Genomic DNA, 27,922 nt, shown 5'->3' with positions numbered 1-27,922 from the left:
CATTTCATCTCTTTCATTTATTTGATATTTTCATTTCAAGATGATATTTGATTAATGTTCTTTATTTCTTGTTTTATTTTCATTTATTTATTTCATTTATCATTTATTTAATTTATTTGTTGATTATTCTCATTTATTCATTATTTTGTATCATTATTCTCATTTATTCATTATATAATATATGATTTATATTATTGAACTTCTATTTTTGATTTGATAAATTATATTTATTTTGATAATGATAGAATTAATAATAAATCATAATGTAAAATTAATCATTTTAATATATTATTTATATTCATTATATTTATATCATATGATTATATTCATTATATTTTATATATTATTTATGTTGATTCATTCTATATTAAATTATTTTATTATTTATATTATTTATTCATGATTTAGTGAGTTATATGATTTATTAATATCATAATATGAATCTATATATTTTATGTATTTATCTTATTTCTGTTGATTTAATATATAATTATTAATTATTTATCATCAAGATATTATAATTTACATTATAATTGATTTTTATTAATTTTAAATGATTCATTATTCATATTAATTCTATTATGAATATTATCTTTTAACAATGATATAAATATTTTCATAATTATATTTATACAATTGATATGATGTTAATTAATAACATTGTTCATATTACTTCATTTGTTGATTAATATTGTTCTTCAATTTAACATATTTAATTTGATGAATTCATTGAAATTTAACTATTATTAAATATATTAAGAATATATTCTCTTGGTGTTGATATTCTCTCCTAATAATATAAACATATAATGTCAATATATGGTGATTTCTAGTTATTTATTTTCATCATAATTAAATTTAAATCATCATATGATGATGATATTATCATAATTTCTATATCTTTCATTCTAAATTATGATTTAATTTATTTTCATTTCTTTTATTTGATTAATGATAATATTAAGATATTCATCATCAATATTAATAGTGTTATTTTTATGATAATGTTTTTTATTATTGAATTACATTCTACTTCATATGATTGAGTTTATTTTAATTTTAATATATATTTTAGTTGTTTATTTTATTCTATTGATATTTTAATATTATTAATATATTCTTTATCATTATTTACATTATTATTTATTATTTTTATTATATTTTCTATTTGTTCCCATCTTAATTTCTTATTTAATTTATTATTTAACAAATTAATTCAAATTAATACAACATATCAATTAAATTTATATTTATTTGTTTGATTTATTGTTTTATTTTGTTTTTGATTAATTATCATTTCTTGTTTTTGATATTTAGTGTTTGTTCTTTTATTTCTAATATTGTATTTTTTCATAATTGTAGTTTTATTCATTTGTATTGTCCCAGATGATGATGTTCTCAATATTTGTTGTGTATTTATCATTAATATCATTGTTTTATTCTTCTTTGTTTCTGGGATAAAAAATAAACAATAAATTAATGATGATTTGATATTATTTGATTTTGTTCTTCATTTTCTCTTTGTGTATTGTCTAATTCTTATTTTTTCTGTAATCTCATACTTTTCAACTCCACTTTTTTGATATTCAATGTTTTGTTTTTATTTATCTCTTATGTTCTTCTTCAACACACCACCACTCTTCTTCATCTCACCCTTATTTAGATTCTCACAATTAACTCAAACAATTTGGTAATTTCATCTTTATTTCATATTTCTGTGTTATTTCTATTTTATATTTATTTATTTTTCATTGTAATGAATTATTTTATTATTTTAATTTAGAGTTTTCTTATTTCATTACAGGTAGTTTGAATCTTGTTTATTTATGTTTTCATCTTTCTCATTCTCTTCTCTAATTGTATCTCATGCTTTTGAATCATTTCATTTGAGATGATTCGTTCTTCTTTATTCTTTTTTGTTTAAAATTATTTAATAATTTCTTCTATTTCTTTGATTTTATTTTGAAGTGTGTTGATTTCTTATTTGTTATATTCTTCTTTATCTTATGTTTTTTGTTTATGTTATTTTTAATTTATTATTATTGTAATTTTATTTCATTTCTTTGCTTTTTGTTTTTGATTCATTTTTCATTTCTTTTAATATCTTCCTCATTTATTTTGTTTTATATTTGATTTCTTCTTTGTTTTTCTTTATTATTTTATTATTTATTATTGAATATACTTCTTGGAGAATATTATACAATTTCTTTATCTTCTTATTTTTTAAGTATTTCTGATTATCCTCATTCTCATTTTCCTTCTTATTCTTTTATTTTTCATTTTAATTTCATTTGTTATTAATAATTTAGATTTGTTATTTGTATAATGTTTATTATCATTATATTTACTTTCTTTCTTATTTGTTTTTATTGTATTCTTCTTTTTCTATTCACTTTTCTCTTGTTATTTCTTTTATCATTATTATTATGAATTTTATTGCTATTTCATTCTTTCTTTTCTTTGAACATGAATACCTGTTTCTTGTTTGATTTTCCTTACAAGGTTCTATTACATTACTCAATAGTCATTACAACAAAATATGATGCATATTCTGCATTGATAAAAAGGATCTCCACTGAAAAATAAAAGAAAGTGATAGAAGAAAATAAATGAATCTATCAAAAAAGTTATGATTTGTGAAGTTTATTTTAAAGAAAAATATGAATTATTGAATAACACTAAGTTAAACAGTAATAATAAATAATACTATATCATAACATATTCTAAAATTTATTTTTATAATTTAATAATTACTAACAAACTAAAAAATAATTATTTTAAATTATTTTTAAAATAATAATAAAAAATAGAAACATAAAATGAACAAAAAATGCTGAATTCTACAATAAAGAAAAGATTGTTGGAGCCAGCAATTAGTATGTCAACACTTTATACCAAAAAGTGAAGAGATACATTTCAAAACATTTTTACCAGTAATTTCTTCTTCAATTTTAGGATTATATTCAACGATATCAACAGAATGTAATTTTTTCATTTTACCCATTTCAGACATAAAATATAAAGAATCTTCTAAAGAAATTCCTTTTGGTACTGGAGTGCCAGTTCCTAAAATAAATTTTGGGTCAATACCATCAATATCAAATGATAAATGGATTACGTCATAATCAGCAAATTTTTTATTGATTGCCTCAATGACTTCTTTCATCCCAACTCTTTTAACATCTTCAGCAGTGAAATGGTCAATATGTTTGTCTTGAATTTCAAATTCTTCTCCAACGTCAATGCTTCTAATTCCAACATACATAATATCTTTAGGAGTAATATAACGTGGCATAATAGAAGTAAGTCTTTGTGGTCCAAGACCAACAGCACAAGCTAATGGCATTCCATGGATATTTCCAGAAGGTGAATTTTCTGGAATATTCATATCTGGATGTGCATCAAACCAAATAACACCAACTTTAGCATTTGGTTTCATTGCTTTAACAACACCAGCAATAGTTCCAAGTCCAATAGAATGATCACCACCAATATTAATAAGTAAATTATTAACATCATATTCTTTCGAAATTGTATCTCGTAGTTCAATACAAACAGATTCAACTTCATTTAAATTTCTTGCACTAGTTACTCCTAATTCTTGTGGAGTTTTTGGTTCTGTAATGGTTTTTTTATTAATATTTTTTGCTACTTGTTCTAAGATATTCATAAAACCTAATTTTTCGAGAAATTTAGGTCCTTCTTCAACTCCAACCTTCTTTTGACCGTATTTTTGTGGAACAGCAATGTATGTAACCTTTTCAAATTGCATAGTCTATTAGTTTATAGATGAACTAACTCTTTTTATATTCTTCCTAACAACTCCTTAGACTCCATCAAAATTTTTGGGTCTTAGGGTAATTTTTTCTTTTTTTGTTTATTTTACTATTAATTTTGTTTAAGATTTAATTGTTTTTTTTTTATCAGAACTTTTATCCTCATTCAACACACTATTATAGAACTCATTTTTATATTCAAACAAAATTGATTTTTCATATTACATTTTACTCTAAACCCTTTCACAATAAATAGAATATTCTAAATTTTTCTATTATGTCTTTTCTTTTTAAATTTTTAAATCTATCTACATTTTTATGTGACACTTCATCTTTTTTAATTCATTTTAATTCATTTTACTATATTATCTTTTTTATTACCAAACATCTCTATTAACGAAATTAAGATTCTTTAAAAGAACTTTTTAGTTTTAATGTTTTCTTAAAAAAGAACTTTAAAAAACAAAAAATAATTCAATCAAAATCGTTTTTCAAAATCCAACTCAGGTTTTAATTCGTAATTATCTCGAGAAATTCGTGAACTGTAATGTGAATAAGGATAATTGCGATCTCGAGAATCTGATCTAGTTCTAGTATGATCCTTTTCTCTTTCTTTTAATCTACTCATAAAAGAATCTGGTTGGGATGTTTTTGGTTGTGAAACAGATTCAAATGGTTCAATTAAAGGATGGTTTTTTAATTCTTGTGATGTAACGTTTTGAGTATTTGTTAGGGTTGATGACAAATTTATTGACCTTAAAGGTTGTGTTTGAGAAGAAGAATCAATAACAGTACAACACTTTTTTATTATTTCTTGTATGACTGGATAAGAAGTGTATGTATTATCGATTGTATCATATGATGAAATAATTACTGTTGTTGGATTAATCATTAATGGCCAAATTCTTCCTGGGACTTTAATTGCATAATTACCAAGAAGTGATGGAATTTGTGAATAACAATTAATATTTAATGAATTTAGTCCAAGAATTACTACTACCTTTTCATCATCATAGTCATCCCAATATTTTGAAAGGTCTTTAATATAATATGGAGTTTTCATTTCTTCAGCCATTTTAAGTGCTATTTCATCACTACTACTTCCAAATATAAAGTAACTTTTTTTATTTGTTATAACAGGAAGTACTTTAGCTGTTTTTCTTTTTAAATAAATACTTTCTTGGAAACTCTTTTTTAAAGAAGTATTAGATATTTGAGAATCAACTATGAGTGAAGAACTATTACCTAATGGATCAGAAATAGATGAGTTGATTTTAGTTTGTTTAGATGTTTGAGGGAGTGCACTACTACTAGAATTAAGAAAACTATTTGAAGATTTATTATTTGAAAATGATGGGGTTGTAGTTAGTATAGTAGGATGTTTATTAAAAGATGAATTACTACGATATCTTTCTCTTTTAGAGACTTTGCCCTTTGGGGTAGAACCTTGTTTATTAACAATAATATCACCAACATCAGCCCATCGTTCCATATCATTTGGTTTTAATTTAGGAACACCCCAAGTACCCCTTCCTTCCATTTCTCGTTGTAATAATGACATAGTTTTAGTATAAGGAAATACAAAAAATCCTCTGATTTTTTTTGTTCCACTTCTATTGTTTGTTTCACAAACAACTGCAGAAGCAGCTTCATTTGCAATTCGTTTTAATGAATCAATATCTTTATCTGTTGCATTGTATAATGTGACTGCCCATTCATTATTGAATTTCCCAGAAGGAATTTCATAATCAAAGTATTTACTTCTTCTACTTGCTGGTCTTCGAGAATTCATCAAAATTGGATTTGTTCGATCCTTTTTTATTTTTTTAATTTCTTCTAAACCTAGTTCAATAAAGACTCTTTGGTATCCACGTCAATGATAAAAAACAAAAGAATAAAGTTGAATATGATTTAATTGAATCTTTATGAAGTAAATACTATTACTCTTTTGAAAAAGAAAAATAAATTATTAGAAGAAAATGTTATTAGTGACTAGACAAATAATCTTGGACAATACTGAGGTATGCCTTAAGTAATTTTTGAATCGTTTGATCATTTGCACTATCCAATTGAATATTTCCAATAGAATAAATTGGAAGGATATTAAGAGAAGTACCAGAAAGAAATGCCTTATAATGAGGGAGTTCTTGTTGGGTAATGCACGTTTGATTAATAACAAGTCCAATTGATTCAGCTGCTTGAATAACATATTTTCTTGTAATTCCTTTTAGTACCATATTGTCAGGTGCAGTTCTCAATTCATTTGAGTTTATGAAGAAAATATTTGATCGACTCCCTTCTGTATATTGGTGGTTTTGATTTACTAAAACCACTTCAAAAACTTTAGAATCAAAAAACACTTGTTCATGGGCTTTTTTAACGTTATTGATATAATCTTCTCTCATTGATTTTACATTTGGATTATCTCTCATAATATTAACTTCACCTAAAATTACACCTTTTTTTATTGTTTCGGTATCTGGGTAATGATGTTCTTTTTCGTGGATAAGTATTAATGTTGGACTAACGACAATTCTAATATTTCCGTTTATTAAGTGAAGTGCCTTAATTAATTTATATGTGCCATCATAAAGTAATTCACTAGAGACATTGTTTTGAGATGTTTTTGGTAGTTGGTTAATGGAGCAAAGAAGACGAGCAAGATGGTCTTCAAAAAAAAGTACTTTAGAGTCAATTACTCTAACAACTTCATAAACATGAGGTTCGTCAGTAACTTGAAAACATAGTTCAATCTCTTTAGAATGTGAATTAACTAGTTTGTAATTGAAAATAACAGATTCCCCAATTATACAATTAGGTGTTACCATTGATGTTTTGCCTATATTTGCCATATTGTTTTTAACAGTAAGTTAAATTACTTTTTAAGTTTTTCTGTTTTAGAATTAATGTTGTTATTATGTAATATAAATTAGTCAACAAGATTCAGTAAGAGTTTTTTGTTTTTAAAAAATAATAAAACAAACAATTTTACATTGTAAAGTGAAAAAACAATCCTTCTTCTTTTTAAGAGATATTTATTGTTTAAAATTAATTATTCATACTTTTGATAAGTTAAAACAAATATGGGTCTAAATGGCTGTACAGCTCTATAAAGAATAACAAAAATTTAATAAAAGTCTAGACAAGTAGGTTATGTGTTTAGGTTATGCATGAATAAGACTTGTGTAACAACGTAATTATCTAGACAATTAAACGAGTAATGTGATTGTTGTTTTTTTAAAGTTAGAAATTTGAAAAGGTTACTAAGATAAAAACAAGAGTTTATGGTGAAAACAAAATGTTTAGGTATTTCTGAAAGTTCACTTATAATGCACCACAAAATGTATTGAAAAAAAAAGATATCTCAAATACATTAAAAGATGTGGCCTTACGATGATTAAGAGAATAACAGTATTTATTGTTTAACATGTAAAATAGAAAGATAGTTAATTCAATCATAAAATAAAAAGGGGTTGGGTATGAATATCTAGAGTATAAGTTTTATCAATAATAATAAGTAATAGAATAAATTGTTCAATACATTTAATATTTAATGAAATAAACTTAATAAAAGGAATGTCAAATACATTTTGTTTCGATAAAATCTTAAAAATCAGAAAGAGAATTTATTCAATTAAAGACAATGGAAAAAATTAAAAAACAAGCCCAAAAACTGATTTTATTAACATCTACAACATTAGAACAGAAGTGTAAATTAAAAACAGAATATGAAAGAGAATTTGAAAAAATAAAAAATGAACAAAAGAGACTTCTTAAAGAATTAGAAATTGCATTTGAATTGAAGAAAAAAACTCAAGAAATAAAACAGTTAAATGAACAAATTGGAACTAAAGTCCTACAAGAGATTGAAATAAAACAACAAAGAATTATTGAAATTACTCAAATATATTCAAATAAACAATTAGAATATAAAGATCTTTTATTAGAAATTAATAAAATTCAAGGTGAATTGAAAGTACAACATTCAATTCTTCAAAGTTTAAATGAAAAAGAAGAAAGTATTAACCAAGACGAAACAAAGACAAACATCTCTTTTTTTTATAGACAAAAAGAACCTAAACAAATGATTAAAATTGATGACTTTCTTAATAAAGACAATACACCAGAAATCCATGTATTAAAAGAAACATTTGGAGAACAAATGCTTTATAAAGGGTTAGGATATTATAATGATAAAGCAGCATTGCTAGAAAAAACAGGTATAGTTCCATATATTAAATCAGGTAGTCATTTTATTGCATTAGTAACAAGAATACCTGCCAAAATACCTTTAATAAAAAAGGTTGCCAAACCAATTTACAATGGAGCTAAGGGCTTAGAAACAGGTGCGTTTACTATTGAAAATAGAGAATCTGTGAATGAATGGGTTATGAGATATTCTGAAATGTTTGACTCTGCTGTTGAACAAAATGGTATGATAAGAACTTTAGCAAGCACAATCAAAAATAGCACTATTCGAGTTTGTGAAGATATTGTCTTCCCTACTTTTATCCCTTTCTATGATTATTTTCATTAATAAATCTTTTGAGGATTAAATTTAATAAAAACACCTATATTCAATAGAAATATAACAAGATAATAAACTACTTAATTAATGTCTTTAAAAAATAAAATTAATTTATACGTATTTTGTCATTTATTTCTTTATAAATGTTAAAGAGTAAACAATCAACTTTTCAATATTTTTATTCTTTTTAAAAAAAGTTTTTCTAAATATTTTTTATGAGTAGGTCTCTTAATTGAGAGCAACAACAAAATATATTAAAAATGGGATAGATAAAAGAAAAGAATTAAAAATGAAAAAGTATTATAGTATGAACTAAGAATTAATTAATAGAGTTGAACATTTTATAAACTACCATACAGTTATATAAAAGATAAAATAAATAAAAATTATAAGTGGTTTGACAATTCAGTCTGATACAACAATAACTCTAGCTTTACTAATAAAACAAAATCTATCCAATTCTTCAAAACAAAATTAAATAAATTACTAAAATAAAAGTGATATCGCTTATGACAATAGTTTAATCAACAAAGATTTACTAATTCTGTAGTAAAGAACGAGAGATTAATAATTTAATAGGAAATAAAAATAGTTCTGACATTATAAGATGAAAGATTTAATAAGGTATTGATAAAATTGTTATGACATTAAAAATAGAAGGATGTTCAGTACATAACAAAAAGAAAGAAAATGAATAAAAAATATCAGATAACTTTAAGGTATTTAAATTTAGATTTACTAAAATTTAATTTATTAATTTTTAATTTATTAAATAAATGAGGTTAAACTAATTTATCTATTAATTTTTAAAAATTTATTATCTTAGAATGCTAAGAACTATTAACAATATTTAAACGATGTCAAAAGATATAGAGAATAAAGATGACCAAAAGGAATTGGTACTACAACATATAAATAATGTTCTACAAGAGTTACACAGACACAACGTTGAACTAACAAAACTTAAAAGTGAATTAGAATCTATATTAAAGCTAAAAAATCACATTCTAAACAAAATCATAAAGGACGACAAAAACAAAAAAATAAATAAACAACTAGAAATTCGAAAAGAAAGAAAAAAAAGAAAAAGTTATTATAATTGTAATAAGACAGTATTGATATGTTTGGGATTCTTAATTGCTATTATAGGTATAATAATCTTCTCACCATAAAAAATAACTTAATACCTAAATTGAAAACTTATTTTTCAATTAGAATTGTTTAAAAATTTTATTGTATTATTTTCCTTAATAATTTGAAAGAACATTAATAAATTCTATCATTTTGTCTTGAGTAAAATCTTTACTAATACATAATCTAATATATTTATTTTGGCACCAATCTTCATGTAAATGTTGTTGAAGTACAACAAAAAATCCTTTTTCTCTTAAGGCCTTCACAATTTCTTCATTCTTTCCTTCACAGTTCAATAACACATATGGAGTGGAATTATTTCCTATAACTTGAATATTTTGTGCTTTTTCTTGCACCAACTGATTAAATTTATTTCTTTGTTCTCTTATTTTAATACCCATATCAACACCATTTTTCTCAAAAACGTCAAGAGCAATACAAGCAGCAGTACAACTAAATGTTGGAGCAGAAGCAGAAAATATATATCCAGCTCCAAACAATCTTTGTTTATCAATTACAGAGTACTTACCAACAACAAATCCTCCAATAGTATCACACACAAATTCCAAAGACCCACTAAGAATATCAATGTCATTCATAGTTAACCCTGCATATTCCATTGATCCTTTTAAAGTTGCTCCAATGGCTCCAACACCAAGTGAATCATCAACGATAAGAAGTACATTAGTTGATCTTAATTTAGAAATCTCTTTTAATGGAGAAATAGAATAGTCATATTGAAAAATTCCTTCAGTAACTATAGATATTTTATTTGGAAATACTAATGTTTTTTTAGCCTCGGTAACTTGTTTTTTTAAGTCTTCAATATCATTATGTTTAAATTTAATAACTTTTGCTTTCTTTGCTAATCTACATCCTAATTGAATTGGATAATTACAATACTCATCAACAATAATAACATCTCCAGCACCTCCATAAACTGGAATAATAGAAGTAATTACATTATTTCCATAACTATAAACTAATGCATCATTAGTATTAAAGAATTTCATTAACTTATTCTCTATTTTTAAATGTTCTAAAGTTCCACCATAAAAACCTCTTGGTCCACAGGAACCACATCCATAATTCATAATAATATTAACTAATTGTTCTGTCCTTTCTGTATCTTTATTAAATCCATGAATATCATAAGAACTAAGTTCCAATCCAATTGGTGAGATTGGTTCTGGAAGTATTTTTCTATTATCTGAATTTTCACTAAGAGGTGTCATTTTTCTTGGTTCTTTTGGTAATGCCTCAAGCTCAGCAAGATCTACTTTAGGTGGTCTGTAAATGATGTTTCCACAATCTGTGTCTTTAAAAATACAATCAGTTTCAGTTAAACATTCAATAGTTGCTTTGAAAGCTTTTTCTATATCTTCATCAGTGTGTGCTGCAGAAATACAAAATCTTACACGACATGCAGTAATTGGACATGCAGGAGCACCAACTCCAACAACAGCAATACCTCTCTTAAGATATCCACGTGAAACATCCTTAACCTTTCCTGCATGATATAACATAACTGGAATAACTGGTGAATCAGTATCACCAAGAACATGACATCCTGCTTCAATAAGTCTCCTTCTAAAATTAATTGAAGATTTTCTTAATTGTGCAATTCTTTTTTGTCCTTCTTCTGTTTTCATCATATTTAATGATGAAATAATTTGTTGAGCCACAACTGGTGACATTGGAGATCCATAAACATATGAATAACAATTAGATTTTAGTAATTGAATTGTACTTTTATCAGAGGCAATGTATCCTCCAGCTGCTGCAAATGATTTTGAGAAAGTACCCATTAAAATATCTACATCATCAAAATTGCATCCAAGATGTTCAACAATACCTCTTCCAGTAGAACCTAATGCACCAATAGAATGTGCTTCGTCAATATATAAATAGAATCCATAAGCTTTCTTTAATGCAATAATTTCTTTTAAAGGACAAAATTCACCTTCCATTGAATATAAACCTTCAACAACAACCATAACCTTCTTTGGTTGTTGTCCATTTTTCATTCCATGAATTTTTAAATCTTCTAATTTAGCTTTAAAATCAATCATATCATTATGTTTAAATACTCTGACTTCAGCATTAGCAGATTTAATACCAGTGATAATAGAAGAATGATTTAAAGCATCAGAAAAAACAACATCTCCTTTTCCAACTAAAATTGGAATTAATGTAGAATTAGTAGCAAATCCCATTGGTACAACAACAGCAGCTTCTTTGTGTAAAAACTCAGCTAACATACCTTCCAATTTTTTTTGTTCTTCAGAAATACCTCTTTCAGCAGCAAATCCACTACAACTACTTCCTTTATTTCTCAAACAATCAGCAACTTCTTTTGTAACAATTGGATGTCTTCCACCAAATCCAAGATAGTTATATGAACCAAAATTAATAGCTTCTCTAACTTTTCCTTCTTTTAACACAAGATGTTTTGCATTTTCAATAGGTACCTCTTCTCGTAAACCAATAGTGATATGATTTTCAGGAGGTCCACAAATAGGTCTACTAAAACAGTCATAAGAAGTAGAATAAATCTTTCTAACATAAAAATCTTCTGGACTTTCACCAACAATTGGAGGTTTTTGTTCACTAAGACCTAACCAATACAAACACCAATCTTTATAATCACTAACTTTAGCAGCACCAATCATCCAATAAAAACCATAAGTAGCATGTTTTTCAATACCGATATATCTCCACAATGAATTCCAAGTTGATAATTGATAATTGTCGTTATTTTCCATGAGAAAAAATTAAATGAATCTGGTAAATATCTTTTTTTGTTCCTTTATATATTTGTCATTGTCCTTTCTTCTTGAAAGATCCATCTTTCTTCTTATCAGACACTTTCAGACACTCAATTTTATTTTTAACTTCCCTTTTTAGAAATTTCTTTTTTGTGATTCCATTTTATTATTGTGTATAGTTTTATTTATTACACTTTTAGTTCTACTCCAAAGCATTTTGTGTTCATCTGATGATTTTGATTGTTTATTTTTGTAAATTCTGCTGCAATGACCTTTTTCAATAAAGTACTTCTCTGTGACAATATTAATTTTGATATACCAACTAATTAAAATTCTTTTACTATTTTTTACCATAAGTTAAAATTTGTCTTGAAAAAATGAGAAACACTCAATTTCCTCATTAAATTAAAACAGTAAAAATATGAAAAAATTATATCTTATTTATTTTTCATGAATAATACATAAATTTAATATCTATTGAAAAAAATAATCTTAAAAATCTGATAATAAAACCCTGGTTATTTTCAAGCCAAAAGTCCTTTTGTTTATTTAAAAATGTAAATTCAATTTTTTGTTTTTTTTTGAATATACCCTACTCCATGCCATGAGGACTATTTGACTTTTTCACAACCAATACTTTTTATTTATTAATTTATGAACATAAATTTCTTTATATCCTGAATTTTTACTTTTTTATTAAATAAACATATCATTAAAGATATAAAAATAAGACTACTTATTAAAAACACCTCAGCTATACCTTTTTTTATATACTTTTTATTTGCACTTTTATTTTTTTTGTTTATTTAATTGTCAAAAACGAAAGGTGGTATTCTTACTCATCTATAAGAAGAAGACTTTTTAAGATTCAATAATTTTAAGATATGAAAAAATTAATAACAAAAAATAGTTTATAAATAACATAAATTTATTCAAAGAGAACTATCAACTTTTGTAATTGAGATTAATGTAAAATGTTTTGATCTATGAAATTCATGAATAGAATCAGAAATTCCATTGTTTGAGTTAGTTTCTCCTGTTGACTTTCTTCTGTAACCATTTGAAGTATTCTTTTTTATTCTTGAGAGTTGTGGTATTTTTTCCTTATAGTCAACTGGATTTTGAGAAACTTCATTTGTTTTTGTGATTGCCTTATTTAAATTGAGATATGTTTTAGATCTGACTATCTGTTTTTGTTTTCGTTCCATTAAATATTTTAAGTTATGTCCACTAACTTTTATAATAATTATTTTTTTAATTATAAAATTTATTTTGTTATTTTTGACGTTTTTAACAAATTTTTTTTTGTTTTTTTTTTCATAAAAAAAAACAAAAAATCGTTAATTTACACTGCCTTAAATCAATTTTCGGGTAGTTATGGGGTCACTTTATTTTTTAATATTTTTATCTCATATCGAAGTGCTCTAAGTAAAGACTTACTCTATTTCATCGAGAAAGAACAAAAAAGATTTTTTATTTTTTGAAATTACTTTTAATTCTGTAAACGCCAAGCAAAAAACTATAACGCAGATATGTTAATCTTAAAGATATAAGGGGTTGTTGTCAGTTCTCATTTTTAGCTCGTCAGTCATTCTATAATTAATAACAGACAAAACATTTTAATAAAACGCCCTTTTAAGTATTGATTAGAAGGAAAAGACAATCAAAAGATAAACAACAAATTTATATAAATAACTCAAGTAAAAGTAGTTTTCTCAGTCATTAATTCAACTTCTACCTTTGGATAGTAAAAATATTTAGAGAAAAATTTAAAATAAATACTTAAAAAATACTAAATATAGTTTATTATGTACACTAACTTCATTTACACTAGTACTATTTAAAGTCATTCTAGACCAAAACAAATGAGTTAATATGGGCAATAATACTTCTCATGGTTCAGTTAAAAGGCCACTCACTGGATCACTTGATAGTAATCCAGAAAGATTATTTAATTCACCCTTTGTTAGAATTCAATCTTCTTATGAACTCAATAAATATTCTTCATCTTTTTATAAAGAAGAATCAAGTGATGAAGATAGTACACTTGAAATACCAGAAGAATTAACTTCTTCTAAACCTATGGATATTAAATCAAGAGTATCTTTTGGTGATAAACTTGTTCGTGTTGCTTCTAGTCCAATGAAAAGACTAATATCATTTGCAACACCAAGAAGTGCAAGAAGACACAATGAAATTAGAGAAGAAACAAAAATCATAGAAGAAGAAGAACCAACAAATGGTATACTTAATTTCCTTTTGTTTAAAATTGGAGGAGAGTCTTTTCAAACTCTTTATGATTCAAAACAATATGGATTTGACCCTAGAGAGTTACGTTCAAGAATTATTTACAAAGAAAAATTGATCTTTGTTTTTAAAACAGAAAATGGGTTCATTGGATTTTATCAAAGTGATGCTATTATTCCATCTTCTGCAAAAAATCCTATTCATGCAGAATCTAAGGATTTCTTCATTTTTGCTATTGAAAACAAAATTAATGAATCTAAAATTTTTGAAAGAAAGACTAACGAAAAGAAAAGTGTTTCTTTATTTACAGAAGAAAACCCAACTTTGATAAACTGTTATTCTGCTTTTTGGATGGACACAAACGGAATGATATCTTTTAATTTTTGTGCAAAAAATCTTTATAACTTTGATCAAGGTTTTGTAAATCCATTTAAAGGAGAGTCATTACAAAGCAAAGCTGAGTGCTCAAGATTTTTGGTATTGAGTTGTTTATAATAATATAATTAATTCTGTTTCTGAAACAATAATTTCGTTTCTCTTTTCTTATCACATTAACTTAAAAAAAAATGAAAACTCTAAAACTACTTACTCAACAAATTTGATAATGCCTTCTATAAATATTCAAATCAATAAACTAAAACAATTTATTGGTCTTGATAAATACGAAATTATTTTTGATTCTGATATCATGGAAATGAATCGATTAAGTTTTATAAAAAGTATTGAAGGAAGAAATGATATTGCTATAATTATAGTTAATAATCATAATCATATTTATGGATGTTATCAAAAACAAACAATAAAACATGCACAAGACCTACCTGATTATGTGAATAGAACAGAGTCTAATTATTGTATTGATCCTGATCACTTTATTTTTTCATTATTAAGTGATTCAATCCCACCAACAAAATGGATGAAAGTTCCAACACCACAAAAATTTTTAAATGGAATTAAAATTATGAATACTCTAGAAATACTACCAACCAATTATAGTCTATTAACTGATTATATTTTCTCTGTGGCTCATGCTTTTGGATTTTGGAATCCCCAATTAAATGAAGAAGAATCAGCTTATGTATTCTTTAAACTAAACGAAGCATATGTAAATGGTCCAACTCATTTAGAACTAACTGGAATAAATCAAGATAACCCTAACTGTAACACATATTCTAAAATCACCCGTTTATTAGCTGTTCAGTTTTACTAAATAAAAATTTAATAAAATTTATATTTTTTACTTCTTTATTTAAAACTCTTAACTAATAAATTAATCCTTTTTTTCCATGCAACATGTTGTTATTAAAGCTATTGATATGAATGAAACAATGAAAATGAAAGCTCTTTCTATGTTCTTTGATGCATATCAACTTAATTTAACTGACCAATCAATAGCAGAATTTATGAAAACATCTTTTGATTCATTTTATGGTCCAACATGGCATTGTATTGTAGGAAATCAATTTAGTGCATTTGTAACTCATATAGAAGGTAATTTTATTTATTTTATATCAAATTATAAAGCTGTAATGTTATTTAGGAGTGGAATAAAAATATAATAACATTCAATTTGAATCAAAATGAAGTTTAACTTATTTCTGTTGAACTATTTTCGATCCTTTATATAAGAAACAAATAAAACAATTATGATTTTTTTATATCATGAAACGTTCATTTTTAAAAGTTAATAATTACAAAGTACATTCTTTAACTATTTCTTTAACTTTCTCTATTCCAATAATATTATTAAACTTACCTTTCTTCTTAAGTGTTTTTTCTTCTTCTTTTTTTGGTTTTTTTTCTTCATTATTTTTATTAATTCTTTTTTTATTTTCTCTGTTTATTGATTTAAGAATAAACGACATTGTTTGCTTAACACGATCTTTCTTTTCATTAGAAAGACTATACTTTGGTTTTGGTTTTCTCCCTCTTTTCTTAGGAGTAACTAACTTTTTCTCTTTTTTCTTCTTTAAAGAAATTCCTTCTTTCTTTTTTAATATATCTTTTTTAATTTCTTTTAGTTCAAATAACTCTTTCTTTATTTTGACAACTGGTGGTGGTAAATGTTGTAACGGCAATTCTATTAAATGACTTTTATTAACAAAACATTGGTTTAATTTATTCTTTGTATTACTTTTTTCTGATTCAGCCATTTCTTTGGTTTTATTTACTTCTTTTAGTTGTGGTAGTTCAATTGGAATATCTTGTTTTTCTTCTTTTAAGCATTCAGTTTTTAAAGAAAGGGATGGAAGAATTGTATTATTATTATTGATTGGTTTTAAAGCTACAGGATGTTCTATTTGACTATCAACTTTATTTGAATCTTGTAATTTTGGAAGTAAAGTTTTATTTTCATTATTAAAATGATTTCCATTGTTATTACCTTGGGCCATTTGAAGTTTAACTTTTCTCTTCTTTGCTGCTTTCTTTTTTCTTTCAATAGGACTCAAAGACTTTAATGGAATAACCTTTAATGGTCTCATTCCAATCCTTAATACTTTCTTGTTTGAAATTCCATCTTTACAATTCCCAACTTTATTTAAACAATTCATTTTTGTTTGATCCCCTTTCGATCCAAGTTGTCGTTTCCATGGGACAACAAGTCGTAGTTGTGATTTTACTTTCTTTTCGTCTATCTTTTTTTCCATCTCTCTTTAAGTTTAGTTTCTCTTCTTTTTTACAGTTCCCTTCCTCAATTCCATCTCTTCATTTTTCCTATTTTATCAGGTTTTGATCTAATTCTTTCTTGAAAAGAGAAAAAATTATTTATCTTCATTCCATAATTTTTTTTACTATTCTTTTTTATTATTTACTTTTTTATATTTTTATAACTCTTTTAACTATTGTTACATATAATTTCATTTATTTTCTTTATAATAAATCAGGTTACATCAAACTTTTTTTTAAAGTTCTAGTTGGAATAACAAAAAAAAAATAGTAAAATAAAGAAAAAAAATAAAACCATTAACAAATTAACAAAAAAAACTAAAAGAAAAACCCTTTCACTAAAACTAAGATCCTGATTAATCGAAGTTATGGTTTGTCATTCAGCATTAATTTATATTGTGTTTATGATTTTTATTGCTAATATTTACACTTGATAAAATTAATCTCAGAAAAGTTGACTAATTATTTTATAGCCTTTGATCGAAGTTGACTTATTGAACCCAACTGCTGCCTCTGAAGCTAAGGCACACAAAATGAAGAGATTAGTCCCAACTCCAAATAGTTACTTCCTTGAAATCAAATGTCCAAAATGCAGTGCTACTACTACTACTTTCTCTCATGCCCATAGACAAATTTTATGTCAAAAATGTGGACAACCACTCGGACAACCAACTGGTGGAAAATTAAAACTTACTCAACAATGCAAATTCAGAGTTAAGAAATAATTTAAATCTTTTTGATTGCTACAATATATTCTTTATATAGTTGTTAATAAAGAAACCATAAAGAGGTCATAATAAAATTGAGTTAAATTCTTTCATTCAAGAATGGAACACCAGCCTTTTGATCGACTAATTTTAAGTTTTGGACGAATGTAGATTGTGCAATAAATTTATAATCAAATTCAGGATATTTATCTTTATTAATTAAATAACTTCTGTCATCCCATTCAATTTCAAAATGACTTCCAACATAGCCTCCCCAGAATGGTAAGTGTTTGTTGAGGATACAATATGGGAACATGTAATGTCCACAAAATTCTTCACTATCATGAAGTCTAATCAATTGGTCTTCAACTGGGGTAAAGATCATACCAATAATAGAAGTAGGTAATGATGGTAATGTGATAGTATCAAGTTTCTTTCCAGTTGAGTCATATTTAGTAAATGTAGCAATGTAATAATGATTCATAGGACTTTTAGAATCAGCTTTTAATTCAGTTAAATAATAATCATATCCAGTTTCACAAAAATGTTCTTCTGGATTAACACATTGTAATTTATATGCTTGATATAATTCATTAACAATAGTTTTATGAAGTTCTTCATTAATAACACATGCATCATCACAAATATACCAATTCATTGGATCTTGTGCATTTGGACAAACTTTACGTTCTTCTTCAGCAGTTAATTGATTCATAAAATATTTAACACTATGAGATCCTCTTACTCCTCTTGCAGTATTAGCAATAGATGGTCCATAAACAGTATCATTCCATGAATTCTTTAAAATAAATCCACCTTTACATCCTTCATGAGTAACATATTCATCATTATATCCAACTGTAACCATAGCATGTCCACCTTCTGGTTCAATTTCATTATGATAATTAAATTCACCATCAGTGCTATACATTGGCATAACTATATATGCACATTTTTCAGCTAAATATTTCATATTTTCTGGACATTCGATAACATTATAAACACTTTCATCACAGAAATTTTTATATTCTTCAGTACATGGAAGATAATATTTAGCATCATGAATTAATGCACCAAAACCAATTGGAATTTTTACTTTTAATAATAATTCTTTAGTTTGTTCTTCATTATATGTAGTTAACATTTCAGTAATATTAAATTTAATTGGATTAGTTTTTAATGCTTCATCCATTCCATTACATTCAAATTGAGTATCAACAGTTGCAGTATAAGGACAAACAGCTGATGGAAGTATTTTATCATATAAAAATGGGAATGAATAAAACCAATTAATTTCACCACCTTCAGTTGAACCGAAAATAACATCATCTCCTGGTGTATTACAAACACTTGGATATTTTTTACATGCATCAACCATTAATATTCCAAATGATTGAACATTTAATCTAACAAATTCTTCTTCTTTTAAAAATCCTTTTTTAATTCCATTTTCACGATATGAATGTTCTAACATTCCAATAATACCAAATGCCCAACACGTTCCTTTATCTAATTGATAATATCTATTTGTTGGATAATTATACGCCCATTTATTAGGTAATTTTCCATAAACTATTAATATAAATAAAAGTAAATATCCTAATCTCATGATATTTATTTTCTGAATTAATTAACTTTATAAGTTCAAATTGTGATCTAAAAATTATCTTTTTCAAATTCATTTGAATTTTTCTTTATTTCATATTTAATTCTATCTTCTTCTTTTCTATTTATTTATTTATTCATTCTTTATAATTATTAAATAATTTTATTTCAAAATAATTGGATTATTGAATATTACACCCTTCTTCCTTTTCATCTTCTTTAAAGTTTTCTGGTGTTAGTTTAGAGCTTTCTATCATTTCTGAACTTTTAATTGTTCCTATTCGTTCTTTAGCAATCATTTCTCTTTCAACCATTGTAAGATAATTTTTCTTAAATACTTTTCTTCTAATAGTATTAACATAATTCTTAAATATTTGTGTAAATTCTTTATTATTCTTTTCTTCATAATCACAGTGTATTGGTTTTTTTTGAAGAGGGAAACTATCTAGATAATTTATAACTTCTGTTTCTGTTATTTTTCTTTGATCTGATGTTTTATTTAATCCACAAATGAAGAGTGACATTTCACTTAAATTTCCTTTGTAACTTTCTTTTACCCAAATTGGTAAATGTTTGAATGAATCTTCATTAGTATAATCAAAAAATATAATTGATCCTAATGCATTAATAAAAGGTGAATATTGTAATCCACGTTTATAATTAAGATCATATCCAACTGCTCTAATTTTTAAAAATTTATTATCAATTTCTCTATATGTTGTAGCAAGATTATCTAAATTAGGAATATTTTTAATTGGTTGATCAAATCCATTTAATAATCCAATTGCAAGTCTTCTAGCTTGTGTTTGTGTAATTTCATCTCCACAAAAAATAAGTCTAATTGTATAAGTAAATCCTCTATCAACTTCTTGATTTATAAGTCTACGATATGGGTCTCTTTCCATTTGTTTTCTTTGACTATTTTCTAATTCACTTTGTATAGGAATAAATCCTTTTTTTTGTTTTTTATATTGTCCTGATTCAAATAATCTTTTCTCCCATTGAACTTCAAGAATATCATCTCTAAAGTTAATTTTTCTTATTGAACAAACCATTTCATTAATAAATTCATCAAATAATTCTTCTTTTCCTGGACAATAATTAAATGTTTTCATTTTCATTAAATGAAGAATTGCTTTTCTTTCCTTTGGTATTTGGTTAATACTCTCTTCATTTGGAAATATACCAATTACATATGCAAAAACATTTTCTTTATTACAAAATCTTCTTGCTTCTGATAACCAATTATAAACATGTCTAAATGACATATCATCATCATTTCTATATACTAAAAATACTCCATGTACTCCACTAAATGGAAAGTATGATGTTGCACGATTAATATTATTATCATATAATGTCATACTAATTCTTCCATTAAACCCATCAATTCTAACATCTTTCATAGTTGTTCCAAGGTCTTTAAGGACTTGACTTTGATGATTATGATAATATCCCCATAATAATTTTTTTCTATCATCTAACGTACATGGATCTCCAACAAAAACAATTTTAATAGTATATAAAACATCTTTTTCAGAAAGAGGTGTCTTTAATATTTGAATTCCTGGTGTCATATCACGTTCTTCAATAAGATGAAATGTTTTATTCTTCTTTTTGTCTTTCTTTTTATCGTCCTTTTTCTTATCTTTCTCTTTTTTCTCTTTCTTTAATGTATTCATATTTTATTTCTTATGAATTACAAGTTCTTAGAATTTCTATTGTTATTTTATAAAATCCAAATGTTTTAAATTTATGGTTTTGATGTAAATCATTGAGACTTGAGTTTACTTTAAAAAAAAAAAGAAGAAATAAAATAATAAATGAAGAATGATAATTACTTAGATTAACCCATTGTAAATATTTCAAGACAAACAATAGGAAGATTAACTTTATCGAATAAACGGGGATTACCAAAAGTTTCAGAAGAGTAAGAAGAGACAGTAAAATTTTTTTTAACTAAAAGAGCAGGACCTTCTCCACCACCACCAAAGAAAAGATTTTCATTTTTTGTAGAACAAAAAAGGGAATTTTTTTCAGTCCAATGATAAGTGTGAAGTATTCTATTAAGATCAATTTTAAACAAGAAATCTTCTCCATTACCGAAATAAGGAGCAGACCCTAACAACAGTGTGTGAGATAAAAACATTCCTACTGTTCCTTGTTCTGTTTTTAATACAAATAATAATGGTTGATATTTTTTTACTTTATTATACATATGATAAAATGATATACCATCAATAGATGAATTAAATACAATACTTGGTTCTAATACTCTTCTACGGACTGGAATATGTTGCCAAATAAGTTCTAATGTTGAATATTCTACAACAGATGTATTAATATTCATTTTTAATGGTGTAAATGATTGTCGGTCTTGTGACGGTTGGTTTAATGGAATTGTTGTTAGATCAATTTTTAATGCATTTTTCATTAAAATAGATGGGTCTGGATATGCTAATAAAACATAATTTAATACTGAAACAAATTCATCTGTTGTTTCAGCACAATTTAAAATATCCTCTGCAACTTTTGCAGCGGCAAGAATATATCGAGTTATTGTTTTTATTCCAGAGACTAAAAATTGATCAAGAATACAAAACAATGCCCCGTATGGAACATATCCCACCATAAAGTTAGTATAATGTTTAAGAAACGTATTTGCTGATAACATATTTATTATTTGTAATTTATTTGGGAAATACGACTTTAATGTATCAATTAAACTATCTTGAATTAATACATAATCAACTGGATGTAGTGGTAATAAATTATTAGTTTGTGATGATTGAGTTAGTAATGCTTGACCAAAACATAATGTTTCATCTAATGTACAACATGAAGCAACAATACCAACTAAAAAAAATGAATATAAATCATAGTATAAATGAATCATAATAATAAAATCAAACGTATATTTGGTAATATAGGACAGAAATTGATATTTGGGTTATGAATAGAAAGAATACTAAGAATAAAACCAATTGAAGAAAGTGCTCTTTCTTCTAATAACGGATGTTCTTTAATATGAAACATACCATTATACTAAATAATTAATAAAGATAAAATATATCTTTATAACTTATAATTAAAGAAATTAACAAACAGTAAAAGGAAATGATAAAATAGTATTTGGTGGACAACAACCTCCAAAAGAATGTAAAACACTAGAAAGATAATAGTCTGGATGTTCTCTTATAAAGGATTCTATTCCTGTGTATTTGATAAAAAACATTCGTTGATAATGTAATCCAATTCCTTTCTTTACATAATTTTTCCATGAACGTGAAAATGGAGGACGAATATCATTAACTCCAAGTGAATTTTTATGTGGGGCTGTACGTTGTAATGAGATATTTCCTATTCTAATAATATCAGGTTTTTTAGGATCTGGTAAGAATGTTGAAAATGAATATGGAGGAGGTCTTGGAACTAATGGTAATGAAAGATATAATAAATGCTTTTGATAAAATGATTCCGGGACAGTAGAAGCTATGTCGATACGTAAAAAACACCACCTCCTACAAGATTCACCAATATTAGCTATTGAATCACTTAATGTGTCATTAGAAGTTTCAAGAGAACACCACCTAGGATAACCATTAAATAACGACACAATAGAAGTGTTTGGCTGTTTGGCATATCTAATTACAGAAGATATATGTTCTTTATCACTTTTTATATCTTTTAAAGAGACTTGAGGCGTTGATTCACTTCCTTCAATGGAGAATTTTTCTACAAGAGAAGTATCATTAGAGTCTGTGTTCATAAATTTTAATCTCTTTTTTTGTTTTGGGAGATTTTCATTTTCTACAACAAAATTACTTTTTATAGAGAATAGCAAGAATTAAATGTTTCATAAAATAACTGTTTTTCTTTTATATAGTTCCTTTATAACAAACATACTATCTCAAAGACAATATTTAAATTCAAACAAAAAACTATGTAATATATAACAAAATAAATCCATTTTTAAGAAATCTTGTAAAAAAAAAAGAAGTTATTCATTAATTATAGTAAAATGATTGATTAATTAATTGAGAACTAAAAGAAAATTTTAATTAGTTTAAAATAACAAAAAATAATTGAAATATTAAAACTTTGTTGCAGAATGAGTGATCCATCGGTTAATGAGGAAACTATTCTTTATTTAAACAAAACTATTGATAAAATCAAAAATCAGCAATGGAAACAGGTTATCAAAGAATACATAGGATTTGTTATTGAACAAAGCAAGAACCTTTCATGGAGTGAATTTGAGTATTGTGTTGTTTTACCATTTAAAATGATAAAAGATGAACAGATTTCCGTATTTATTAAATTTCCTAAAATTAGAGATAGTTCCCAAGTGATGAGTTTCATAAAAACCCAAAGTGATTCTAATCAAAAACAGTATGAAAAGAAAGTTTTATTTCTTCCTTTGTCATGTCCTAAACGTGTCATTAAAGAGATCATAGAAGATGACTTCTTTTCTAGAGAATGGGATATCCTTCTTGATAAAATTGTTGTAGATCAATTACCATCACCAAAATGTCTTCAAATTATTAAACAACTACAAAAATACCATTTGTTTCATGAACTTATATTACCGAATCAAGTTACCTTAACACAACAAATTATTCAACAACACACTCTATCAAAGATTGCTATTTCAGAATTATTTACACAAAACTCAAGAGGGTTAATTGGAATGTTTGAGTCTCAAAGGAAAGAAAACCAAAAAGAAGATACTACCACCATCACTACTAATACTGAGAATTCTCAACTTCTAAAAAGAGAAAGAAGGCTTTCTCTTATTAGAATGGATTATGACAAAGTTTCTAAAGGACTTGGGTCAAAAGAGAGTATTTATAAAGACAACCCTAATAGTGTTAGTACTTTTGATAGAAATCATTTGTTAGAAGAAAGAGGTGAAAAAGGGTTATTAACATCATCCTTTGTACCTGCAAGAATAATTAAAGAAAATGACCTAAATAATGAATCATTAAATACCCTTGAATGGAACATTCAAAACTCTTATTACACAACAGACCCTTCCTACAGAAATAAAAGAATAAGATTACTTAACATACCTTTATCAGAAGATTTTGATTTTCAAAGATTTTATAAAGCTCAAACTAATTACTCAACTCCTGAACAAACAATCCGGTTTCATCGTATCGACAGTTTACTAAAAGCTAAAAAAACACGAAAAGAAGAATTATTAAATATGGAAGAAGTTATTGATACCTTGTCCTTTGAAAAACTCCCATTATGTTCAATTTTTCATTGACTGTTTACTGTACTTTTATTTGTTTCAAAATTGTATGAACTTATAAAGATAAAACACCTTTTCAATTAGAATGAACACAACATGACCAACAACCAGAGAAACAGGTCTTAAGCATTTCTTGCCCATATGGAAGGTATGAAAATAAATACCATAATAATGCTACAACTTCTAATACTACACAGGGAAGTGTTAACATAGTAGATTTTAGTTTTAAAGCACAAAAGAGAACAAGAGCAATAGATATTAAATAGAGAATAAATGCAACTAACTTGGGGATATCAGAAATCAATGATTTAATTTGACTAGAAATACTTCTCAAAAAGAATGTTGAGAGTAATATTAGTACATTCCCAACAGTAAATAACTTAGCAAATTTCATTGGAAGTAAAATGAATGTAAAACTCAAGAAAAGACTAATTATACCAAAGAATACGAGTATACATATTATTGAAATTCGTACTTTAAAAGGAAGTTTGAAATATGAAAAACATGATTGGTCTTCACCTCCAACCAATTTATCAAACCAACTTTCTGAAAAATAGTCTTCCTCTTGTTGTGGTCCATTCACTTTAGAACGAACAGTTCTTTTAAGACTCGACCATCCACTTTTGATTGTATCCATAATGACAAGTTTATTTAAAATATATAAGATCATTATTTTTTCTATTATTTTCATTTTTGGTTTCATTAGAACTCAATAACAATAATTTATTGTTCATTATGGAAAATAACCTTCAGACACAATCAGATCAAGAAGGTCTTAATGAACATCAACAAAACAAAAACACAACAAAAACACAACAAAATCAAAAAGAAGAATTAACACCAGAACAACAACAACAATTAGATGAAATGTTAGGTCAAATGAAAACTCTGGGAAATTCAATCCTTGGATTTTTTGGATTATCAACTGACAACTTTAATGTTCAGCAAGACCCTAATACTGGTGGATATTCTATTCAATTTGTTCAGAACCCAAATCAATCTCAACAATAAATATTCAGTCTTTTTAACAAGAACAAACAGAAGAAGTTCATTAACCAAAAGACTGTAGTATTTCTTTTAATTGATTTTTCATTACTTCTTTTATTATTAAAGAGTTATCAAAAAGAATATATTTTTAAAGTTAAATAATTCTTCATAAAACAAAAAAAAATATTTAATGCTTTAAAATTTATTTATTGTAATGCACTTAAAACAGCACACTTTTTATGTTTTTTGGTTTATTTTCTAACTTAAACAAAGAGAAAGCTTTCATATCACTAAATAAATATATACAACTTTAAAAAAAAATAAATTGTATTTCTTTATTATTTCATAAAAAGGATTTTCTTTATCTAAATATAAAAATGTTAAAACATAGGAATTAAAGAAGAAATAATAAAGTTCATTTGGTATCTGGTTCTATCTCAGTTAATAATTACTTTTATAGTACATAAATAGGTAAACTCTAACAGTTATATTCAAAATTATTTTCATTTATTTATCATATTTTAACAAACAAATTAATAAAGAATGAATTTAATTTAAAATATTCAGTACTTTGAATAAAATTGAATTTATATAAAATTATCTATTTAAATTAATTGGTTGTATTTAGTTATATTATTTATGTTTACTTTTAATATATTTTTATTGGTTAAATCAAATTGATTAAATTCTTTTGAATATAAAATTATTGATACTTCATCTATAAATGATGGAATACAATTATGTTTTACTATTAAAATTTTCAATAGCAATTTTATGTTAACAGCATAACTAATGGATGACATTAGCCATTACTCAACTAAAATTCTACTGTTTAGTTAAAAATTCTTTAAACCTTTTACAAACGTCTTGTTATTTTTATTAGTGACTTATTATAATAATGGCTTCAAAAAATAAAAGTTACCTAAAAGAGTTTTTGAATTGACACAGCATAAATTAAAGTTAGTTCTTTTCTGTATAAAAGTGTTTTAATATGAATAGAGAAATATATGACAAAGTAAAAATGTTAAAAAGTAATAAGGTTAAAAAAGATTATTAAGAAAGATTATAATCCTTAAAAATCTTGCTCATCTTAAAAAAACAAAAATTTTATTTTTTTTTAGCATTCTTTTTTTTTTTTGATTTTGAACTAGAACTTAAAATTATATTATTAGGGAATGAATAAGAGAATTAGTCTTTTATTGTTATTTGTTACTCTCGTTTTATCTAGTCCTCTTCTTGATATGAAAATAAAAATTGAACAAAAGTATAAATTGATTGAAAATGCTGAAAGTCGATCAATTGACCAATCAGTAAAAACTACACAATTAGCAATTAAACGATCACAGAAGAGAATTGTTGCATTAAATAAGAAAATTGATAAAGTTAATGATGCTATTAAAAACATCACTAAATCTCTTACAGGAATTGAAGCAAATATTACATCTACAGGAGCTGCTGTTACTACAGCCGAAATGAGATATGAAAGTGCTAAGAAAGCAGGATCAAGTCAAGTAGAAGAATATGCTAAAGAACTTAATAAATTTAAACAAGCATGGAATGAGGCAAAGAAGAATAAAGAAAAGATTAATATAAGAAAAAGTGAGTTAGAAGCTAGAAGTAAACATTTAATAGCACAAGGAGAACAGATGAGAATGGGGATTCAAGAAATGAATAAGGCACTTCATACATTTGAAGCACAAAAAGTAGAATTAAAAACAAGATTAGAAGAAGAAAAAAGTGAAGAGATTCATCATAGAAGATTATACATTACTGCATTGGAAGAAAATAAAGAAAGGTCACAAGAAGCAAGAAAGATTGAAGGAAAATTAGGACAGTTAATTGGTAGTGAAAGAACTAAAGCACATCAAAGACTTCAAAGTATTAGAGAAATTACTGATAAAAATGAAAGAATTATTAAATTACAAAAAGAATTTATTTCAATTATTGTTGAAAAACAAAAGAATTTAAAAGGAATTTTAAGAAGAATGGAACAAGAAAATAAGAAACATGAAATAATGATTAAAAAAGAAGGAAGAAAAATGGATAGATTAAAAAAACAAAAGAAAGAATGGAAAACACAAAAGAATGGAGAAAAAAGAATTAATTTAATTAGAAGAGAAATGGATGAAATTGAAAATCGAATTGATATAGAAAATGATAGACATGGAAGTCAAGTTGATGAATTTGTTAGAAATATTATTTATTTTAGAATTGAAGCAATTAGAAAAGAAATTAAAGCATAAAAG

The 27,922-nt window shown here is 25.2% G+C and overlaps 16 protein-coding genes across 16 annotated transcripts, besides 34 other annotated features; 7 read left to right on the top strand and 9 right to left on the bottom strand.

The window, feature by feature from the left end:
* Positions 1-949: a repeat region.
* Positions 919-2,572: a repeat region.
* A 119-nt stretch (positions 2,573-2,691) lies between these two features.
* Positions 2,692-2,809: a sequence feature (AT_rich).
* Positions 2,810-2,881: 72 nt separating this feature from the next.
* Positions 2,882-3,772, bottom strand: EDI_168450 (arginase, putative; the record flags this gene model as incomplete). Its single annotated transcript, XM_001734926.1, has 1 exon — positions 2,882-3,772. One exon carries the CDS (start codon positions 3,770-3,772, stop codon positions 2,882-2,884), a length of 891 nt encoding a protein of 296 aa, XP_001734978.1.
* Positions 3,773-3,858: 86 nt separating this feature from the next.
* Positions 3,859-3,924: a sequence feature (AT_rich).
* Positions 3,925-4,254: 330 nt separating this feature from the next.
* Positions 4,255-5,568, bottom strand: EDI_168440 (uncharacterized protein; the record flags this gene model as incomplete). Its single annotated transcript, XM_001734925.1, has 1 exon — positions 4,255-5,568. One exon carries the CDS (start codon positions 5,566-5,568, stop codon positions 4,255-4,257), a length of 1,314 nt encoding a protein of 437 aa, XP_001734977.1.
* A 193-nt stretch (positions 5,569-5,761) lies between these two features.
* On the bottom strand, positions 5,762-6,604 carry EDI_168430 (D-alanine aminotransferase, putative; the record flags this gene model as incomplete). The annotated part of the gene is made up of 1 exon (XM_001734924.1): positions 5,762-6,604. One exon carries the CDS (start codon positions 6,602-6,604, stop codon positions 5,762-5,764), a length of 843 nt encoding a protein of 280 aa, XP_001734976.1.
* An 815-nt stretch (positions 6,605-7,419) lies between these two features.
* On the top strand, positions 7,420-8,313 carry EDI_168420 (uncharacterized protein; the record flags this gene model as incomplete). Its single annotated transcript, XM_001734923.1, has 1 exon — positions 7,420-8,313. The coding sequence occupies one exon, from the start codon at positions 7,420-7,422 to the stop codon at positions 8,311-8,313; it is 894 nt and encodes a 297-aa protein (XP_001734975.1).
* Positions 8,314-8,396: 83 nt separating this feature from the next.
* Positions 8,397-8,420: a sequence feature (AT_rich).
* Positions 8,421-8,475: 55 nt separating this feature from the next.
* Positions 8,476-8,521: a sequence feature (AT_rich).
* Positions 8,522-8,663: 142 nt separating this feature from the next.
* Positions 8,664-8,696: a sequence feature (AT_rich).
* Positions 8,697-9,024: 328 nt separating this feature from the next.
* Positions 9,025-9,125: a sequence feature (AT_rich).
* A 36-nt stretch (positions 9,126-9,161) lies between these two features.
* On the top strand, positions 9,162-9,476 carry EDI_168410 (uncharacterized protein; the record flags this gene model as incomplete). The annotated part of the gene is made up of 1 exon (XM_001734922.1): positions 9,162-9,476. One exon carries the CDS (start codon positions 9,162-9,164, stop codon positions 9,474-9,476), a length of 315 nt encoding a protein of 104 aa, XP_001734974.1.
* Positions 9,314-9,392: a microsatellite.
* A 75-nt stretch (positions 9,477-9,551) lies between the features above and the next one.
* On the bottom strand, positions 9,552-12,203 carry EDI_168400 (serine palmitoyltransferase, putative; the record flags this gene model as incomplete). The annotated part of the gene is made up of 1 exon (XM_001734921.1): positions 9,552-12,203. The coding sequence occupies one exon, from the start codon at positions 12,201-12,203 to the stop codon at positions 9,552-9,554; it is 2,652 nt and encodes an 883-aa protein (XP_001734973.1).
* A 402-nt stretch (positions 12,204-12,605) lies between these two features.
* Positions 12,606-12,706: a sequence feature (AT_rich).
* A 137-nt stretch (positions 12,707-12,843) lies between these two features.
* Positions 12,844-12,936: a sequence feature (AT_rich).
* A 140-nt stretch (positions 12,937-13,076) lies between these two features.
* Positions 13,077-13,139: a sequence feature (AT_rich).
* Positions 13,140-13,441: 302 nt separating this feature from the next.
* Positions 13,442-13,544: a sequence feature (AT_rich).
* A 49-nt stretch (positions 13,545-13,593) lies between these two features.
* Positions 13,594-13,614: a sequence feature (AT_rich).
* A 340-nt stretch (positions 13,615-13,954) lies between these two features.
* Positions 13,955-14,016: a sequence feature (AT_rich).
* Positions 14,017-14,081: 65 nt separating this feature from the next.
* On the top strand, positions 14,082-14,948 carry EDI_168390 (uncharacterized protein; the record flags this gene model as incomplete). Its single annotated transcript, XM_001734920.1, has 1 exon — positions 14,082-14,948. The coding sequence occupies one exon, from the start codon at positions 14,082-14,084 to the stop codon at positions 14,946-14,948; it is 867 nt and encodes a 288-aa protein (XP_001734972.1).
* Positions 14,942-14,962: a sequence feature (AT_rich).
* Positions 14,963-15,057: 95 nt separating this feature from the next.
* On the top strand, positions 15,058-15,663 carry EDI_168380 (uncharacterized protein; the record flags this gene model as incomplete). Its single annotated transcript, XM_001734919.1, has 1 exon — positions 15,058-15,663. The coding sequence occupies one exon, from the start codon at positions 15,058-15,060 to the stop codon at positions 15,661-15,663; it is 606 nt and encodes a 201-aa protein (XP_001734971.1).
* Positions 15,661-15,708: a sequence feature (AT_rich).
* Positions 15,709-15,945: 237 nt separating this feature from the next.
* Positions 15,946-15,976: a sequence feature (AT_rich).
* Positions 15,977-16,144: 168 nt separating this feature from the next.
* Positions 16,145-17,101, bottom strand: EDI_168370 (uncharacterized protein; the record flags this gene model as incomplete). Its single annotated transcript, XM_001734918.1, has 1 exon — positions 16,145-17,101. One exon carries the CDS (start codon positions 17,099-17,101, stop codon positions 16,145-16,147), a length of 957 nt encoding a protein of 318 aa, XP_001734970.1.
* Positions 16,195-16,298: a microsatellite.
* Positions 16,225-16,298: a microsatellite.
* Positions 17,102-17,218: 117 nt separating the features above from the next.
* Positions 17,219-17,328: a microsatellite.
* Positions 17,329-17,372: 44 nt separating this feature from the next.
* Positions 17,373-17,450: a microsatellite.
* A 38-nt stretch (positions 17,451-17,488) lies between these two features.
* On the top strand, positions 17,489-17,845 carry EDI_168360 (40S ribosomal protein S27, putative; the record flags this gene model as incomplete). The annotated part of the gene is made up of 2 exons (XM_001734917.1): positions 17,489-17,491; positions 17,594-17,845. 2 exons carry the CDS (start codon positions 17,489-17,491, stop codon positions 17,843-17,845), a joined length of 255 nt encoding a protein of 84 aa, XP_001734969.1.
* Positions 17,846-17,927: 82 nt separating this feature from the next.
* EDI_168350 (uncharacterized protein) lies at positions 17,928-19,436 on the bottom strand (the record flags this gene model as incomplete). The annotated part of the gene is made up of 1 exon (XM_001734916.1): positions 17,928-19,436. One exon carries the CDS (start codon positions 19,434-19,436, stop codon positions 17,928-17,930), a length of 1,509 nt encoding a protein of 502 aa, XP_001734968.1.
* Positions 19,437-19,503: 67 nt separating this feature from the next.
* Positions 19,504-19,601: a microsatellite.
* Positions 19,602-19,614: 13 nt separating this feature from the next.
* On the bottom strand, positions 19,615-21,114 carry EDI_168340 (uncharacterized protein; the record flags this gene model as incomplete). Its single annotated transcript, XM_001734915.1, has 1 exon — positions 19,615-21,114. One exon carries the CDS (start codon positions 21,112-21,114, stop codon positions 19,615-19,617), a length of 1,500 nt encoding a protein of 499 aa, XP_001734967.1.
* Positions 20,115-20,135: a sequence feature (AT_rich).
* Positions 21,036-21,126: a microsatellite.
* Positions 21,127-21,278: 152 nt separating this feature from the next.
* EDI_168330 (uncharacterized protein) lies at positions 21,279-23,201 on the bottom strand (the record flags this gene model as incomplete). Its single annotated transcript, XM_001734914.1, has 3 exons — positions 21,279-22,288; positions 22,345-22,477; positions 22,539-23,201. 3 exons carry the CDS (start codon positions 23,199-23,201, stop codon positions 21,279-21,281), a joined length of 1,806 nt encoding a protein of 601 aa, XP_001734966.1.
* Positions 22,479-22,533: a sequence feature (AT_rich).
* A 282-nt stretch (positions 23,202-23,483) lies between the features above and the next one.
* Positions 23,484-23,531: a sequence feature (AT_rich).
* Positions 23,532-23,543: 12 nt separating this feature from the next.
* On the top strand, positions 23,544-24,704 carry EDI_168320 (uncharacterized protein; the record flags this gene model as incomplete). The annotated part of the gene is made up of 1 exon (XM_001734913.1): positions 23,544-24,704. The coding sequence occupies one exon, from the start codon at positions 23,544-23,546 to the stop codon at positions 24,702-24,704; it is 1,161 nt and encodes a 386-aa protein (XP_001734965.1).
* Positions 24,705-24,765: 61 nt separating this feature from the next.
* On the bottom strand, positions 24,766-25,326 carry EDI_168310 (vesicle transport protein SFT2B, putative; the record flags this gene model as incomplete). The annotated part of the gene is made up of 1 exon (XM_001734912.1): positions 24,766-25,326. One exon carries the CDS (start codon positions 25,324-25,326, stop codon positions 24,766-24,768), a length of 561 nt encoding a protein of 186 aa, XP_001734964.1.
* A 9-nt stretch (positions 25,327-25,335) lies between these two features.
* Positions 25,336-25,377: a sequence feature (AT_rich).
* A 102-nt stretch (positions 25,378-25,479) lies between these two features.
* Positions 25,480-25,547: a microsatellite.
* Positions 25,548-25,815: 268 nt separating this feature from the next.
* Positions 25,816-25,887: a sequence feature (AT_rich).
* An 80-nt stretch (positions 25,888-25,967) lies between these two features.
* Positions 25,968-26,028: a sequence feature (AT_rich).
* A 133-nt stretch (positions 26,029-26,161) lies between these two features.
* Positions 26,162-26,384: a sequence feature (AT_rich).
* A 382-nt stretch (positions 26,385-26,766) lies between these two features.
* Positions 26,767-26,796: a sequence feature (AT_rich).
* A 55-nt stretch (positions 26,797-26,851) lies between these two features.
* EDI_168300 (uncharacterized protein) lies at positions 26,852-27,919 on the top strand (the record flags this gene model as incomplete). The annotated part of the gene is made up of 1 exon (XM_001734911.1): positions 26,852-27,919. The coding sequence occupies one exon, from the start codon at positions 26,852-26,854 to the stop codon at positions 27,917-27,919; it is 1,068 nt and encodes a 355-aa protein (XP_001734963.1).
* Positions 27,627-27,776: a microsatellite.
* Positions 27,920-27,922: the final 3 nt, after the last annotated feature.

Source organism: Entamoeba dispar, genomic scaffold (assembly GCF_000209125.1).
Source record: "Entamoeba dispar SAW760 scf_1105229458775 genomic scaffold, whole genome shotgun sequence".
Lineage (NCBI taxonomy): Eukaryota > Evosea > Mastigamoebida > Endamoebidae > Entamoeba > Entamoeba dispar.
This window is presented reverse-complemented; position numbering and strand designations above follow the sequence as displayed.